This window comes from Bos grunniens, chromosome 15 (genome assembly GCF_055505025.1).
Source record: "Bos grunniens cultivar Pamir isolate PY7600 chromosome 15, Bosgru_T2T1.0, whole genome shotgun sequence".
In the NCBI taxonomy this organism is placed as follows: Eukaryota; Metazoa; Chordata; class Mammalia; order Artiodactyla; family Bovidae; genus Bos; species Bos grunniens.
In genome coordinates, this window is record NC_141179.1 from 29,192,157 (window position 1) to 29,209,972 (window position 17,816).

The window sequence follows — 17,816 nt, forward strand, 5'->3', positions numbered from 1 at the left end:
GCAAATTCCTTACTAAGTCCCCGTTTCCTCATCTATAAAATGGGAATAATAATTCCTCGTGGGGATGTTGGGAGGTTTAAACGAGATCATACATAAACAGTTTAACGTACCAGGTGTATGGTATTCCAGGCATAGGTAGCTGACATTGACTTTGTTTTTTTAAATTTTTAATTGGAGGATAATTGCTTTACAGTGTTGTGTTGGCTTCAGCTGTATGTTGTTGACTTGTAAAGCTGTAAAGGGAAATGAACAGTTTTTCCTGGAAACTGGTGAAAATGAAAGAGATCTTTAAAAATGTATATTAAATATATGACAAAATTGTTGAAAGAGAAGGTAAGCAAAGATAATGAAGGAATTCCCTGGCAGTCCAGTGGTTAGGACCCTGAGCTTTCAGTGACAAGGGCCCGAGTTCGATCCCTGGTCCGGGAACCAAGATCCCATAAGTCATGGGGTGCCACCAAAAAAAAAAAAAGAATGATAATGTAAAAATTATGTAATATAATGAGAGATACTGAAAATGGATATAAATGAAAGAGTATGCAGAGGTTCTTTGTTGTTGTAATTGTCCAGTCACTAAGTCGTGTCCAACTCTGCGACCCAATGAACTGCAGCACCCCAGGCTTCCCTGTCCTTCACTGTCTCCCAGAGTTTGCTCAAACTCAAGTCATTGAGTTGGTGATGCCTTCCAACCATCTCATCCTCTGCCATCCCCTTCTCCTCCTGCCCTCAATCGTGCCCAGCATCAGGGTCTTTTCCAGTGAGTTGGTTCTTTAGGAAGACTGAAAAGGAAACCATGGGACAGAGAACACTGTGTTTTGGATGTGAATTCTGACAACTTGAAAGGAGACCCCGATGGCCCCTCCCTTCCAGGAAGACAGCAAACCAGGTGTCCCTGGAACCCACCAACTGCTACCCCCAACCTGGAAGTGTGTCCCAGAGGTACTTCTCATAAGGGCGGAAGCCATCTGCATTCAATTCTAAAAGCAGCCTCCTCCTTCCACGAAAAGCCACATGTGGGTTTGAGGCTCTCCCCAAGCTCAGCCCAGCGGGTGGAGCAGACCCAGGGCTCGAGGCCTGAGTCTGGGTACACTTTGCTCTCTGTCACATCCTGGATCCTCCAGGAGGTGCCCAGGGACACCGCATCTCTGTTCCACTATGTTGTCTCCAACCACACCTCTCCCCTCTTAATCTGAGAAACTAACCAGTTCCGGGGAAGCCCTGATCCTATCACCTTCACAGAACTTGACGTATCTCACACTGTTTGGGACCTGCTCAGACTTTTCCCCAAAGGTCTTCTTGTCAGATTGGTAAGAAGTGTGAGATTGGTCACTTTCTCCTGGAACTGAGTGTTGGAAATGGAAAGGCCCCTGGGGCAGGTTGGATGAGGGCTGGCCAAGATGTTGAATATGAAGATTCAAGAGAGAGGGGGTCTGAGGATGTGGAATGGGTGCGAGTTTGGGCTGGGTCTCCTCCCCTTTTCAGCTCAGACTGCCCAGCACCAGGGCCATGGGAGAAACTGAGAGAGTTCCTCCAAACAGTGGTGAGATGCCACCAGACTTCTCAGGAATTTGGAATAAAGTCCCCAAGAGACATCCCTGTCTGTTCCTACACTGAGAAACCTCCTGTGAGGGCTTTTCCAAGCTGAGGAATGGGTGACTCTGCGTTTCTATGAGCTAATGGAACTTCCTCTTTAAGGAGAGGGGAAATGGGTCAGCTCCGCTGAAGAGGAAATTCTATTGAACTGTGCTTTCCTGAGTTTGTAAATAGCCATGGTCAACGGGTCTCCCTTGTCTTCCCTGATCTCCATTTCTTTCCACCCCATTCCCAATGCACACAGGGTCGCACAGGTCGGGTCGTGACTCCTGAGATAGTCCCACCCATTTCACCGAATGGAGCCCACATGGCAGCGTGGGTTGAGGGCGGTGGTCTCTGAGCCCCACCTGCGAACAGCAGAGAAGGGGACACTAACATGATGCCCACCTGGGACAGTACACTGGTAACCAAGCGAGGTAGTTCTAGCAGTTAGGGCTGATTTTATCAAGCCCCAATCTAGAGGACACTAGATACTTGGAACGCATGACTCATCCATTTCCTGTGGTACTCGTGGGCTTGGGGGTTTCTTTTAAAGCAAATCCACAATTTAAAAATTTGTATTAATCACTTATGATCATTTTTATTACTGATCCACCACACCTTTCCTCACTATCAGCTTGATCTTAACTTTGTTATCACGCCCATAAACATTCAGAAAGGGTGCTGGTAAACACTGACAGGGTCCAGTAAGCACTGACAAAAGAAGGGTTGAGTGCAGTGAAATTCGTGTTTCAGAAAGATAACCCTGGTCAGCCCCCCAGGCGTGAGTCAGAAGGGACCAGGAAGAAAGCTGAGAGAACTGGTCGGAGGCATTCTTTATCAGCATTTCATTTCTTGAAGGAGTATATTAGTAACCTCTTGCTACGCGCCCAACGTGGTACTCAGCCCTGGGTCAAGAATGGTGAACGAAAGACGCACAGCTTCATGGAGGGCCCCTTCTGGTTATGAAGGTAAGCACCAAGCTGCTCAACAACAAGTATATATGACTATAATCACTGAGAAGTGTCATGAAAGACACTGCTATCCACACAACAGACGAAGGCAAGAGGCAGAGAAATGGAACGGGAGATGTATTGGCTCAAGCTGCTATAACAAAATACTGTAGGCTGCGTGGCTTCAACAGCACAAAATTATTTTTCATTGTGCTGGAGGCTGGGACATCCAAGACCAAACTGTTGGCAGATTCATTTCTTAGTGAGGGCTCTCTTCCTGACTTGCAGATGAGGCTAAAGATTCACGATGGGTGCTTCTCCTTCTCCTTACTGAGCGGGGTGGGATGGAGGAGGGGTGGCAGAGAGCTCTGGTTTCTCTTCCTCTTCTTATAAGGACCCTTTTTTCCATTGCGAAGGCTCCATTCTCACAACCTCATCTAACCCTAAGCACATGCCAAAGGCTCCGCCTCCTAATACCAGCACTTCAGGGGTTAGGGCGTCAACAGATGAACGGTGGGACCACAAACATCCATTCCACACCAGAGGCTTAAATGATAATCCAATCAAATGAGCAGGGACAGTGGGAATGGAAAGGAAGTGACAGATTCCAAAGACATTTTCGAAGGGAGAATTGGCAAGACTTGATGATTGGCTGGAGTGAGAGAAACAGGAACCAGAGGTATTGATACTAATCATACTTCAGTGTGGGCTTCCCTGGTGGCTCAGACGGTAAAAAATCTGCCTGCAATGTGGGAGACCTGGGTTTGATCCCTGGGTTGGGAAGATCCCCTGGAGGAGGGCATGGCAACCCACTCCAGTATTCTTGCCTGGAGAATCCCACGGACAGAGGAACCTGGAGGGCTACAGTCCTTGAGGTCACAAAGAGTCAGACAGGACTGAGCAACTACGCACACACATACTTGAATGTGGATGATAAGAAAAGTGAAATATGGCCATGGAAGGGAGATATATGGGCAGGGGATAGAGGGGAGATGGTAAGTTCTGGAGTCAATATGACAAGTCAGCCAAGGGAAAGTTCCTCCAGCAGTTGGCAAGGCAGACCTGGCGCTGGATGAGGGCTTGGAGCTGAGGCTCGGAGTTTTCAGATGTGAAAACTTTAGTACTGTGATACACTTAGTTTGAGTCCACATCCAAAGGTGTGGAGATGCCCATCAAGCCCCGCTGCAGTTAGAATACTCATCTGATGGTCACTCGCCTTGAGGAAAACTGGGCTGCCATTCCTCTGCTCTTAGTGACACCTGTGCTGGGCACCTGTCTTGCAGATCCCAGTGTCATTGGTACCATGTTGTTCCTTGGACAGTGACAGCCCATCCATCACAGGGGTGAAGTCAAGGGTTTTTCATAAGTCAGCTGCTCTGTAGGGCTGGTTAGTTCTGGGGTAGGAGGGGTGCCTGGCAAAGACTGGTCCATGACTGCCAGAGGACAGTCTGGGTGCCACACGGTATACCTCTCCGTACATGGAAGGAGGGGCTGGTGGAGGGTAAGGCCTCATGACAGCCCTGGAGAGAACAGAAACATTCTTTAGGATCCTGCTATCTAGTCACCCCAACGCTAGCACTATTCTTGTCCTCCCCTTCCCACCCTCTACCTATCCCCCAGAACAGTTTCTCAAAGTATAACCTACATTTAAACCATCTGGGGCTACTTGTCTTCCTAAGCTTCTCTCCAAGGCTCAGAATTTCTAAGGCTAGTGCCCAGGGACCTGCTTAGTCAGTAAGTTACAAATAATCAAGTTTCAGGCGATTCACGTACACATCAAAGTCTGAGAGTCACTCCTTTGGAGGACAACTTGATGACTTGCTGCTTGTTCTGTTAAACTCAACCCTTCTCTCCTCACTACTCCTAGAGGATATCTCCCAGTCCATACATTTAAATGCTATCTGGATGCTGATGACTTCCAAAAGTCTGAGCAGGACTTCTGAATTCTAATGCCCCCTGAGCAGCTCCATTTAGATGTCTAGCACGCATCTCAAAAATACGCCTAAAACAGAACTCTTGACTCCCTCACACACTCATTCCTCCCCAAGTCTTCCCCTCCAAATGGCACCGTCATTTACCTAGTTGTTCATAACAAAAAATCAGGAGTCATTCTTCCACAACCCACATCTGATCCACCAGGTAGGTCCTAATCAGCTCTACCTTCCAAATAGGTGAATCCAATCACTTATCACCACCCCCACAGTATTATCCTGGTCAAATCCATTGTCTTGTCTTGTCTCACCTGGACCACTGTTCATCCCCTTCCTGCCCCTCCGCTTCCACTCCTGCTCCCTTAATCTAATCCAGTGTGATTTGTACAGTATACTTAATCTAGTACAGTAACCTACATGATCTTCATAACATATGACTCAGGTCATGTTATTCCTCTGCTGGAAGCCCTCTCCTTTGATCTTGGTAAAGTCCAGATGAGCTGGTATCTGCCCACTCTCCTGACATACCTCCTGCAATCTCCCCCTGCCCACTCTGCTTCAGTCTAATGTCTATCTCAGGTCATTAGCCCTTGTTCCTCCCAGGTCTTCTCCTGAATGCCCTCCTCATTTGATTCAAGTGTCTCCTCAAATGGAGCCTCCTTGGAGAAGTCTTCACTGACCACCCTATCCAAGTATCCTCCCCAACTCTGTTCTATCCCTCCATCTCCAGCTTTTTGCCTTCAGAGCACTTATCATTATCTAAAATGATATGATCTATTTATATGTTTATTTGCTCATAGCCTGTCACTCCCAAGAAAATATAAGATATGTGAAAGCAGGGACTTTATCTCTTTCATTTACTCCTACATTCCCAAACCTAGAATGTAGACGCTCAGTTTGTATTTGGGGATGGAATGAATGAGCGAGCAAGTACATAAATGAATACAGACAGGTTTGCAATATAAGGAAGTCATTGCTGGCAGCCTAAACTTCTCCATTCAGAAGCAGAGCCTGATTCAAGGACTTGTGGGAAGGTAGTTTATTTAGAAGTTAAGCACAGGGAACAAGAGCAAGGGACCAGGAGAAGGAAAAGCCAAAACAAGAATAGTTTATCAAACTGGTCATGCTGGGAGCAATTGATCCCACCGGAATGTTAATTGGAGCATACAGAGAGTCCTCCTCCAAACATCCCCTGAGAACAGAAGTCCTGATCCATCAGTTCCTGAATTCCCCTGCTTGAGGTTCCTGCAGAGATGTTGACTCCTCTGCATTCTCAGGGTCCTGTGCAAGGTGCTGTGTGGGCTTTGCCGGAACAGGAGGAGCCAGGGCAGGAAGCAAGTGATGTGCAGTGGGCACTGGAGAAGAGACTTATCAGCACAAAGTCAGTTGGAGCCCACTCAGAACTGGCCAGAACTAGGTGTGGAGCCAAGAAGATGTACGGGGTCATAAGAGGCATCAGCTGAACCTGCTGTGATGGAGACATGCATGGGGGTCACGGCAGGAGCATTTGGTCCAGCTAGAATGTTCAATGCACATTTGTTGGACTGAATTGAAAGGAGTAAAATACACAGTTTATTAGATGATGCTAAGTGAGGTTGGGAGACTCTCCCAAAACTTGAAATATTGTAAGATCTGAGCCCACAATTCAAACAGGGGACAAAGAGACCACACGTGTAGCAGAACAAGTGCTGCAGCATGCTGTAACAGAGTGAAGAAAGCAAGACACTCACATGGCACAAGTGTCCATCTGTCCACTCAGGCTGCATGGACAGGCTTCCAAGGCAAGGTGGTTGGTCTAGAGATGCCCCAAGGGTAAAAGGGAAGAGGTGACAAACCCAGGGAGTGTAAAGAGTGCTTAGGAATGGAACAGATCTCAGGAGACCTGAGTTCTACCCTCACCTGAAACTGAAAGTTAAGTCGTTCAGTCACGTTTGACTCTTTGCGACCCCATGGACTGTAGCCTTCCAGGCTTCTCCATCCATGGGATTTTCCAGGCAAGAATACTGGAGCGGGTTGCTGTTTCCTTCTCCAGGGGATCTTCCTGACCCAGGAATCAAACCTGGGTCTCCCGCACTGCAAGCAGACACTTTACCATCTGAGCCACCAGGGAAGCCCTAGCTTAATCTTATCTTGTCAACTCTGGGCCCCAGTCTTCTCATCTGCCAAATGGAGAGAATATTCTCAATGACTCTGCTCCTGAATTCGCTGGGCAACTGCTGTCATTGTGCCTACAACATGCAGTACTCATTTCAACCTGAGCTCTTGGAGACAGAGACTCCTCTTGGTTTATCTCTGTATCCTTCATGCTAAACCAGTGGCTAATATATAGCCTAGGTGCTCAACACATTTTTGATGAATAAGTGAATGCCTGAACAAACGGATTTCTTCACAGAGAAATGCATGTGAAATATGTCGAAGAAATAATATCCAACATGAGATAGCAATGATGGTAACAGTAGCCTGGGGCTGAATGGATACTTGGCAGACATTAGCACCAAAAGAAAGCAGGTAGTACATAAATTTGATTTTGTTTTCAGGCTTATCATCTTGATTTAGTCACATTATACCATGATTATTCCCTTCCCTGCTATTTTCACCCTATAGCTCTTAGGTACTGAAGGTACTCAGGGCTACAGACTAAACAGGAAGCCTAGAGCAAGGGGATGTGGTCAGGAAGCAAGGTAGGGGACCATGAAAACATTGAGCAGGCAGCCATTCACCCCTTCAGCAAACATTCATTGAACACTAGTCATGGGCAGGCCCTCTGGGAATACAGCAGGCAACAAGACATCCCTGTCTTCCTTGGCTCACCTCTGCAGCACACACACACACACACAAGCACACATATGCAACACATTCAGGTGTCTCTGCCTACCTCGTCTCCTGCCCCCCTCCCCCAGCCCCATGGAACTGAAGTCACCCACACTCTGAAACAGCCTTGCAGCTGGAGGGGACCTCAGAATCCTCAAGTCCAGCGGCAACCTTATTACAAACAAGGCACCTGGGGCCCACCAGCTACTGGGGCTAGACCTGAAGATGAGGCTTCTTACATTTTCCACCCCTCTCCCTCCCCATGGCCCCCTGCCTGTGTATGAGAAACCTCCTCCTAGGCATTGGAGAAGGGGAGATAGCCCCCAAGGCTCTGCAGGGACAACCCAGAAGACAGGGAGTCTGGCAGGGCCTCCAGCACCACCCCACCTGTTGTTTTGTTGACCTGCTGCTGCTCTGGGCAGGCAGAACATTTTCACTTCTGGTCCCCAAGTGTGAGAATTCACCAGGCCACTGGCTTCCTGTTTTGTACTAGAACTGCTTAAATATCACTGCTTCTAGATGGTTTTTTGATCACTAAGCACTTTTAAAAATACTGTAAGGAAAGACCCATCTGCTCCCACTTTGAGGTTCTCAGAACCCTGGGCCAGAGAGAGGAGCAGGAAGACACTGGCATGGGGCAAGGTCCTTAAAACTGGAAAGGGAGCTACAGAAGTTCAGAGCCCCCTCCTCACCTGCCCAGCTTCTTCATGGGTTTGGCCATCCCTTAGTTTAACCCTCAAATAGAAAAACTCAAATAGAAGATCTGCACCTTCTCCAGATTTATGTCGCTGGATGATCAAAGGGTTGAGGTTGGGAAGACAGAATCAAAAGTTCCGGTTTTTCAGAGCACCCAGGATTGGTCCAGGGATGAAGCAACAACCAAGATTCCCCGAAGAGACTGAAGATTCCTACAACATAATTTCCTGAGGAGTCACTGGCTATGGTCAGAGCTGTACAAGGCACCATAAAGAACTTAGAATAGGTGTAAGTTCTGAATTTTGCCAGCAAGAAGTACCCATCAAGTAGGGGAGAGTGAGGTTACTCTCAAGAGGGAATGTATTCCCTCATAGTGCCTAGCACAGTTCTTGACCTGTTAAAGAAACTGTAAGAATGAATGAATACAAGGGAATGATCAATAATTAGGTTACAGGAGAGTATCTGGAATTAAGGACTAAAAGACAAGGAGGTCCATAGGTCTTGAAGGAGTTCCTCTGGAGAAGTGAAAATTGAGCTGACATAAAGAATGGGCAGAATTGGGCTTCCCTGGTGGCTCAGTGGTAAAGACACTGCCTGCCAATGCAGGAGATGTGGGTTCCATTCCTGGTCTGGGAAGATCCCACATGGCACGGAGCAGCTAAGTCCATGAGCCACAACTATTAAGCCTGTGCTCTAGAATTCATGAGCCACAATAACTGTAGCCCATGCTCCCCCAGAGCCTGTCCTCCACAATGAGAGAAGCCACCACTGAGAAGCCCATGCACCACAACTACAGATTAGCCTCCTCTCCCCAAAACTAGAGAAAAGCCCACACAGCAACAAAGACCCAAGAATTAATAAATTATATATTTTTTAAAATCTTGCTTTAAAATTTAAAAAAATAAGCAGAATTTGATGATTTGGAGGTGAAAGGGAGTATAAAAAGTAAAAGAAAGATTGAAGAATGGGTCGATGAGAAACTCACAGCTGAGGACAGGGCCTGGAGAGCCCTGGCTTCTGAGAAGTCCTTCTCAGCACACCAGGGGGCTGGAAAAGAGATGAGAGACCAGAGGGAGGGGCCTGCTTCCTTGGGGGCCAGGGATCTCGGAGAGCTGCTAGTTTGGGCAGAGGCTAAAAGTGAGGAAGAGTTACAAAGAAAATACAGTCTTACCTGGCCTTAAGCAAATCTTTTCTCCAGACCCTGAGCCTCTGTTCCCTAGCCTGGGAGACGGGGAGGATGAAATGAGACAGTGCATTTGAAGTCCCTGTCTTGCACTAATCCGAGGTGTGTGTTAGTGTTTCACCTTCCTGCTCAAGAAGGGATAGGTTGGAAATGGTCCAGTCTTCAGTACTCATCGGTCTTAGCCAGGGTCAAAAAAAAGACAAAGTCATATTTAGGATCCTAAACTATCAGGGTCAAAGGGAACTGCAGCCATCACCTTTCAGCTGCCACCTCCTGTGTTAGAGAGTTATCACTACACTTTATACGTGCCTCTTTTGTGTATGAAATGCACTGAACTGTGGTGGTTTAGTTGCTAAGTCATATTCAACTCTTTATGACCCCATGGACTGTAGCTCGCCAGGTTCCTCTGTCCATGGGATTCTCCAGGCAAGAATACTGGAGTGGGTAGCCATTTCCTTCTCCAGGGATCTTCCCGACTCACGTCTCCTGCATTGCAGGTGGGTTCTTCTACTATTGAGCCACCAGAGAAGCAGGAATATAATTTTCCGTGACTCTGCACATGCTATATAAGGAAACACTCATTTAGCTGGAAGCACAGTTTACGACAATGTGGATGATTTTCCATCTTTTTCCTTTTTCAAAGTTCACAACGGATCCCGATGCCTGAACACCTGAAGAAGCTCTTGTTGGTGAGAAGCTGGGTGTGAAACGAGCCTGCAGGGCATTTTTGGTCAGTGGCCATGAAATATAGTACTGCCCAGGCTCCTCAGATACAGGAAGTCAGAATCCACTAAGGAGAGTGCAAAAGCTCACCTCTGGAGAATCCAGCCTGGATGGGAATGGCCACACACCAGGGCCACACACAACTGGCTCTTCTGGCAGAGTGCTCCAAAAGATAAGCAACGCTCAGCAGATCACAGAGAAGTGGGATTAAATGGGGAAAGCAGCACTGTCACTCACAGAGAAGACAACAGAGTGCCCTAGGGAGTTTTCTCTTCTCTTTTCTGCTATAGGCAGCCACTCAAATTATGGTATGCCTACTAAGTGCCAGCTCTGTGGCACTAAACACAGAGTTGTTATTCAGTCGCCTAGTCACATCTGACTCTTCATGACCCCATGGACTGCACCACTCCAGGCCTTCCTTGCTCTCACCATCTCCCAGAGTTTGCCCAAGTTCATGTTCATTGCATCAGTGATGCCATCCAGCCATCTCATCTTCTGTTGTCCCCTTCTCCTCCTGCCCTCAGTCTTTCCCAGCATCAGGGTCTTTTCCTATGAGTCACTCTTCGAATCAAGTGACCAAAGTATTGGAGCTTCAGCTTCAGCCTCAGTCCTTCCAATGAATATTCAGGGTTTCCTTTAAGATAGACTGGTATGATCTCCTTGCTGTCCAAGGAACTCTCAAGAGTTTTCTTCAGCACCACAGTTTGAAGGCATCAGTTCTTCGGCATTCTGCTTTCTTTATGGCCCAATTCTCAGAGAGCCCAGAGATTTGGAAAAGAAAAAAAAAAGATAGGACTCTTTTTCTGCTTCAAGTAACAGAGAGGGGTCTTGAGGAAGTAGTCCCTTAAGTGTCAGATGCTGCAATTTAATCCCAGGATGGTGAAGTGACTGCCCGTGACCACAGAGCATGGCAGGACAGGTTCTACCCCAGACCCTGTTCTACAGTGCTCCTCCCTCCAAGCCCAGAGGTCGGGCTGTATCCATGAGGCCTTGCCTCTGTCAGTTGCTGGCTGTGCAGCCTTAGGCAAAGAATACCAACTCTCTGAGCATCAATCTCTCTATATGTAAAATGAGACTGATAGTCATCTCCACATCACAAGGTTGCCACCAGGCTCAAGACACAGTGGTGTGTGTGGAAGTGCACTGCACTCTGCAGACTCTGCACTGTATAAGCAGTTTCTTCTCTTCCTCATGTCACCTGGGCATCTTTCTCTAGCACCAGGCAGGCTTCTGTGGCCACAGTGGGTGTTTCCTTCCACTCAGCTGGCATTTATTAAGCACCTCCTATTGACTCCACTTTTAATGGTTACTAAAAACCTGTGGGACTTAACCCTGCCTGCTTGGGTGGCATCAAGTCTAGAGTCCAAGGGAAGCCACAGGAAAGATGAGACTTGAGCCAACCATGGAGATTAGATGTGGCCGGGGGTGGGGGTTGGGGGGAGAAGGCATTCTAGGCAGGAGAACAGCCTTGGCAAAGACTCCAAAGAGGAACAGGGTGTCAGTCAGTGGCCTGGGAACAGCCAGTCCACAGAACTGCGGGCTGTCCATGACTGCCTCCTGGCTCCTGGGGCCAGGGAGGTGAAGAAAAGTTACGAGGAAGGGGAGGGCCTGGGTGGCGGGGGCGGTGCTGGCATCGCCATGGGTCAAGGTGCCCAGCAAATAACCAGACTTGGAGCCAGATTTCTAGACATCTGCTCCCTCGCCATTTCTGAATGAGCTGGAATCTGCCCCCAACAGAAAGATGTAGAGTCCAGGGTAAAGAAAGCTGCATTAGCCAGTCAGACACCGGAAGTGAGGAAAACGAGGGGGAGGCAGAGAGGACAGGGAACACGTCAGAGGACCCAAAAAGAGGAAGTGGCGGGGTCTCAGTTCCGCTCCCCAGGATAGGAAATACCCTCCATTCTCCCAGCCTAGGGCAGCTGTCCCTGTCTCCCTACCTGCAGCCATCAAACCTGGGGCCAAGACCACCTGGGCCCAGGACCCTAGCCTTTGAGGTTTCCCCAGGTCACTTTCAGGGGTTAGGGAGGCCCTGCCAGGGCTGCAGACCCAGGATCCACACTGAGCAGGGCGCAGCTGAGCGTTTACTGATACTGGACACCCCCTTGGGTTAAGCAATGGTGCTCAGCCCTCAGAACTGAAATGCAAGGAGGAAGGGCACCAGGTCAGCCCTTAGCCCCTCCCCACACCTCTCCCAATGGGCCTTCAAGGAAGGGAGGGGTCCAGAGTCTAGGGGGCCCCTCCCCACCTCCACCTACCCAGGAATAGAGGAGTTGGGGCCCAGCCAAAGACCTCCAAAGGCAGAGACTTGGCTTATTAAGTTGTAACCTGGCTCTGTCGGGAGAATGGCCCCCAGGCCCTGGCGAGTCAATCTGTTAAAATCCAAAACAAGAAAGAAACCAGGCTTCAGAAAAGAGAGGACAGGAGGACAAATGTGACTTTTCTCTTCACCTATTATGGTCTTGGGCCTCTGTATATTATTGGCCTTGTTCTGGGACATCATCAGGGAGACCAGTGGCTGGTAGCTCTAACTGCTGTTTTCACCAATGGCAGGACCTCCATTAGACCCTGCTCCATCCACAGCTGCCTCAGGAATTCAGTCCCTCTGGACTGAACAATGCTGCATAAAGTACCTACTAAAGTGACATCCCGGGGCTTCCCAGGAGGCGCTAGTGGTAAAGAACCCGTCTGCCAATGCAGAAGACACAGGTTCAATCCCTGGCTTGGGAAGACCCCCCGGAGAAGGAAACAGCAACCCACTCCAGTATTCTTGCCTGGAGAATCCCGTGAACAGGAGCCTGGCAGGCTACAGTCCATGGATCGCACAGAGTCAGACACAACTGAAGCAGCTTAGCATGCAAGCTGACATCCCAGTTTGGGCCCCACCTCAGGTCCAGTAAGGTATAGACTGGAGGAAGGAGTCATGACTCATGAACTAACTGTTCTGTCCACTAAGCTATACTTGGTTGTTGATTTCCCATGTGCATTATCTGGTTTATTTCAGGCTAATCTAGGTTCCTCTTCCCCCATTCTCACCATTTCTGGTCCACTTTCCACATTACAAGGCAGGCCTTGCACAGGAAACGGAGTACATGGGAGAGACAGCTATCTACACCAGGCCCTCCCCATCACAGGAACCTAAAAATAAGAATTTGTCTCTAGACTGTTCTCAGTACTGCCCTCAAAATTGTCTGGGAGGCACAGACGCTGGTCAGTAGCAAGGGAAACAGACACAGGTGGTGGACAGATGTGTGGGAGGGCATGAGGGGTTGGGTAGTGAGGTGGGGGGACTTGCGGAAAGTGCCAGAACCCAGGGCAGAGGGGGGCAGGGCAGAGTCAAGGCCTAAGCTCAGTATACAGCTCTCAGGAGAAGTTGGCTTCTGGTAGGAAGGTTTAAAAGCATCTGGAATGACCCTTCCTCCCACATGACTTTGCCTGTGGAGGCTATGACAGGTTTTCTGGCCCTGGTGTCAGTCCCCCAGGGGAAGTGGCTGGGGATGCCCAATGGAGAGCTCCCCTCCGGAATCTCCAAGCCCCACCCACGCCGCCCAGCTGGGAGGGCTCTGCTCTCCAGGGCACCTGGAACCTGTGGCCACAGGCTCAGGAGCCCCCCAGGAACCAGCCCCTCCTCCTCAGGAAATGGCCTTCTCTTGGTTTCTGTGAGAAAGCCGCTGTGACATCACAGAGTTTGTTCCCAGAGGTCTGACTCTCCCGGGGACTCTCATGCTGCAGGCTGGGGTGTCCCAAGAGAAGACTCCTCAATGTTCACAAGAGGGGCCAGGCCAGGCCTTGAAGACCCAGGGGTTGAAGGCAGGGGAAGCCCAAGAGGGGTGGATTCTGAGCCAGGAGCCTCCTCCTGCAGAAAAAGATAAGGGGACATGACAAAGAAATGAGTCTTGGAAAGGATTCCTCTAAACCAGGGCTCCTCAACTTCCGGGATCTAAAGCCGGATGATCTGAGGTGGAACTGATGTACTAATCATAGAGATAAATTGCACAATAAATGAAAATGCTTGAATCATCTCGAAACCACCCCCCATGCCCATCTGTGGAAAAATTGTCTTCCACAAAACTGGTTCCTGATGTCAAAAAGATTGGGGACTGCTGCTCTGAACCATCACATATGGGCAGAGGGAGAAACATATAGAGGAGCTGAGTGTGGGGTCCTATGTGGAGATGGGAGAGAAATCAAACTGAGGGTCCATGAGGGACTGCTGGAAGGGAAAAGTGTTTAGATGGGAGAAAGCAACTGTGATGCAAAGAGGGATGGGCTTAAAGGCAGGCAAGGAAAGGTGTGATCATGGGGTTCACCAGCCGGGAAGCAAGAACGGCTCCTGGGCTTAGAAAGTTCAACAAGTTCAGAAGTTCTACAGTGATGCTTCTTGGAGAGGGTGGCCATCTGGAGCCTTCATCTCAGAGCAAAGGGTTGAGATAGAAAGCTCCATTCTAAAAACTTCCATCTGATTAGAAAGGAAAGAAAGGCACGGATCAGGTGGACAGGAGTAAAAGGAGCGACCCAGTGGAGCAAGAGGCAGGGACAGCATGATCCCAGGTCTTTGCTCTCAAGATCATCTCCTACAGCACTCACTCCCCGGAGGATGAACCACATTATCTGTGGGTTCCAAGCCATCTTTGGTGCTAGGCTTGGGTGCCTGAACCACCTGAGGACCACACTGGGACATCAGGTTCACTCAGGAGCTCACCAATGTTCCACTCACCTCTCTGGGGCTCCAGAAAGTTGACACTCCCCTCATCAGACCAGGCTGTCTGAGAACTTCATGTAGCCTCCATCTGAACTGCTAATGTGGCCACTGATGGTGAAGGGAGGACCCATCTCCAGATCCTTCAGGTTCCTGAGAGAGACCATCCAATCAAGTTACTGGGGCTGAGAACCTGGCCTCTCTCTGGGACCAGAGCATGGGAAAAACTTCCAGCAGTGACTCACTGACTTATTTTCTGGAATGAGAGTTACCCAACCCTTGGGCCAGATGAGAAGCAGGCCTGCTGTGTGGCAGAGACCAGATGAAACGACTTATCACAGGAGGACTTTCTGAATCTTCTTGCAATAACCCAGGACACTCCTTGAATCCCCAATTGTCTTCATTTGCTCCTCTCTTTGGACAGCATGTTATGTCTGAGATTATATCTGTAACCAGGCATGTGTCCACCACGGGCAGCTTAAAGACAGATACTATGCCAAGTTATCTTTGTACCCTTAGAAACTAAGGCCACAATACTTACTGCAATAGAATCTTTACTGAATAAATGATGGGTGAGTGAATATATGAATGGATGGATGAACAGATGATGCCCACCCAGGGGTGAATGCTAAGTAGATCACTGTCATTAGGATCTTCCATGTCCTGTCTGTGTTAAAGTTTTCTTTCATGGAACTTTCTACGTGGAACCTGCTCCACCCTTTTCTCTTGCTTGCTCCTCCATGGGGAGGAGACAGGGAAGGGAAGTAATAAGTTTGAGCTCCATCTTTGATTCTTTCTCAAGCATACATAGCCTTCCCCCACCCATCCCACTCCGATCTGTCCTGAATCTACTCACCGGATTTGGTACAAGTTGAAGACAAAATTAGGCCCTAGAAAGACAATAAGAAAAGAAAGGGTTGGTACCTCCAGGGAGAGTGACCCACCACTCTTCTGGGAGCATATATTCCACCCTCATGCCTGTCTGGGAGGTGTGGATGGCTAGGCTGGGCCTCAGGATGTCATGGGAGGTTCCCAGGCTCCTTCAGTGTCTTCTTCCTGCTCCAAACTCTTGGGTACATTCCCTTCTTTCTAGACAGAAACACCAGCTCTTTGAGGATAGATCCTGCCACTGGGGATCTCTCCATTAAGGGCACTAATGACTCTGGGAAGGAGGCTGGAATTCAGACTCCACCACTTTCCAACTCTGTGACTCTAGCCTCATATCTTTGTTAAAAAAAAAAAAAAAAACACAGAGACTAAAAATTTCATCTTCACATGGAATTTTTTTTTAAATCATATTAGGCACAAGTACGTTGGCACATAGTAGGTGCTCAACAAACATCCGTGGAAGCTGTTGAATTTAACTGCAGGTCCAGGAAATGTTCTCTGCTTCTAGTGCATGCTAAGTGACTTCGTGTCCAACTCTTTTCGACCCTATGGACTGTAGCCCACCAGGCTCCTCTGTCCACAGGATTCTCCAGGCAAAAATGCTGGAGTTGGTCACCATGCCCTCCTCCAGGGATCTTCCCAATCCAGGGATGGAACCCACGTCTCTTATGTCTCCTGCACTGGCAGGTAGGTTCTTTACCACTAGCACCACCTGGTAAGCCCCCAGGACTCTAGTACACCCTCCCAGATCTCCTGGGTTCTATGGGAAATGAAGATGTGAATCAGAGTTGGGGGCACCCCCAGCAAATTCCAGGAGATGCCCAGTGGGACTGAAGCATCAGCAAGCTCAGGAGAAGGCCCCGAGACAAACAGGCAGGAGAAGAGAGGACAAGGAGCCAGGGGTAGAAAAGACATCTGGAGCTTAGGCAGTCTAGCCCATCACCCTTGGCCTTGGGGCCCACACAGGCCTGGGAGTGGACTCCTGTGAGTTCTGAGGGAGGAGGAAGCCAACTGTTTGCTGGGTGTGGGAAAAACCCCCCATTCAATAAAGGCCCCAGAACCCTACCCCCGCCAACTCAAGGGCTCAGCCACCCCAAGGGCTCAGCCACCCCACCCAAGTCTTCGACCACTGCTGCCACCGCAGGAAATATTTTTGCATGACACCATTCTAAAGAGTTTGCTGCCCCATCTGGCCTGGCCAAATACCATGGAAGAGGAGGGGCTGGGCTGGGCTGGGGTGACAAGGTCCGCGCTCACTCACCCTCCCAGCAGTACCCCCGCTGGTACCACTTGGCCAGGCTGTAGCCCAGGATGGACACGAGCAGCAGCGACAGCCCCACGCAGAGGATCAGGCCCAAGGTGCTGATGGAGGCGTCACCTGCAGAGACACACAGCCTTCGCCCAGCTGCCCAGAGCCCTCTCGCAGCCCCGGACTCAACTGATTGCACCCTGTTCCAAGTTTCCTCTCCTCCCACCTCACTGCCATCAAAATGACTGTCCCCTAAGAATCTGGATCTTGGGAACTTCCCTGGTGGTCCCGTGGTTAGGACATTGCCTTCCAATGCAGGGGTGCGGGTTCGATCCCTGGTTAGGGAGCTAAGATTCCCATGTGCCTCATGGCCAGAAAACAAGAACATAAACAAATGAAGCGATATTCTAACAATTTCAACAAAGACTGTGCAAATGGTCTACATCCAAAAAATCTTCAAAAAAGGAAAAAAAAACCAAAACAGTGCTGCTTTGCACATTGAGGTGCTTGTATCTTTAAAAAAAAATAAAATAAAAGACTCTGGATCTGGGCTAGCTGGTTAACCTCAGCTATACTAAGATGTCAATGGCTGATATTTGATTTTTTTTTTTTAAGAGTTAGCTTGTTGTTCCAAAGTAGCAGTCCTCTGACAGTAGAAATAATTTGGAGTTGGGACACCTTCCAGAAGCTGCAGCTTTCTACTTGTTGATAAAGACGCTGCTCTTCGGGGAGGAGCCCAGGACATCTCTTCAGGAAGCAGCAAAGGCAGCCTGAATGCCCCCAAGAGCAAAGACACACAGATCCTCAGTCCTCTCCCCACAAGACCTTCATGTGTGGTAGCAGGGTGTTAACCCCCTGGGTTCTGTTAGCTGCTTATACTCATCACTTCTTCCCTTTTTGTGGTATAAGCTCTCAGCTAAATTTATATTTTATTTGTTAAGCCACACTGAGAAAAAGAGACAAAGAGAAGGAAGAAGAGAGAGAGATTGGAAACCTACTGAAGCAGAAGCAAAGTAGGAAGCCCAATTTGCAGGGAGAGGCTGACCATGGGGACAAACGGGGATGATTCAGCCCTTCCCAGGGCACGGCAGGAAGAGGAGGGACAGCCCACTCT

At 49.0% G+C, this 17,816-nt stretch overlaps 1 protein-coding gene across 1 annotated transcript; it reads right to left on the minus strand.

Moving 5' to 3' along the window:
* Nucleotides 1–5,480: 5,480 nt before the first annotated feature.
* Nucleotides 5,481–17,141, minus strand: SMIM35 (small integral membrane protein 35). The gene is made up of 4 exons (XM_086339463.1): nt 16,715–17,141; nt 15,422–15,455; nt 14,584–14,718; nt 5,481–13,722 (listed from the first exon to the last, which is right to left on the minus strand). Exons 1-3 carry the CDS (start codon nt 17,088–17,090, stop codon nt 14,619–14,621), a joined length of 510 nt encoding a protein of 169 aa, XP_086195589.1. The 5' UTR covers nt 17,091–17,141; the 3' UTR covers nt 5,481–13,722; nt 14,584–14,618.
* Between the last annotated feature and the right edge of the window lie 675 nt (nt 17,142–17,816).

Coding starts and splice junctions, on each gene's coding strand:
- SMIM35 (XM_086339463.1), bottom strand. CDS start 17,090: ATGTTCTTGTTTTCTGGCCATGAGGCACATGGGAATCTTAGCTCCCTA. Junction 15,456..16,714: donor GCGGGGGTACTGCTGGGAGG/GTGAGTGAGCGC, acceptor TTGTCTTTCTAG/GGCCTAATTTTGTCTTCAAC. Junction 14,719..15,421: donor TTCAACTTGTACCAAATCCG/GTGAGTAGATTC, acceptor GGTCTCTCTCAG/GAACCTGAAGGATCTGGAGA.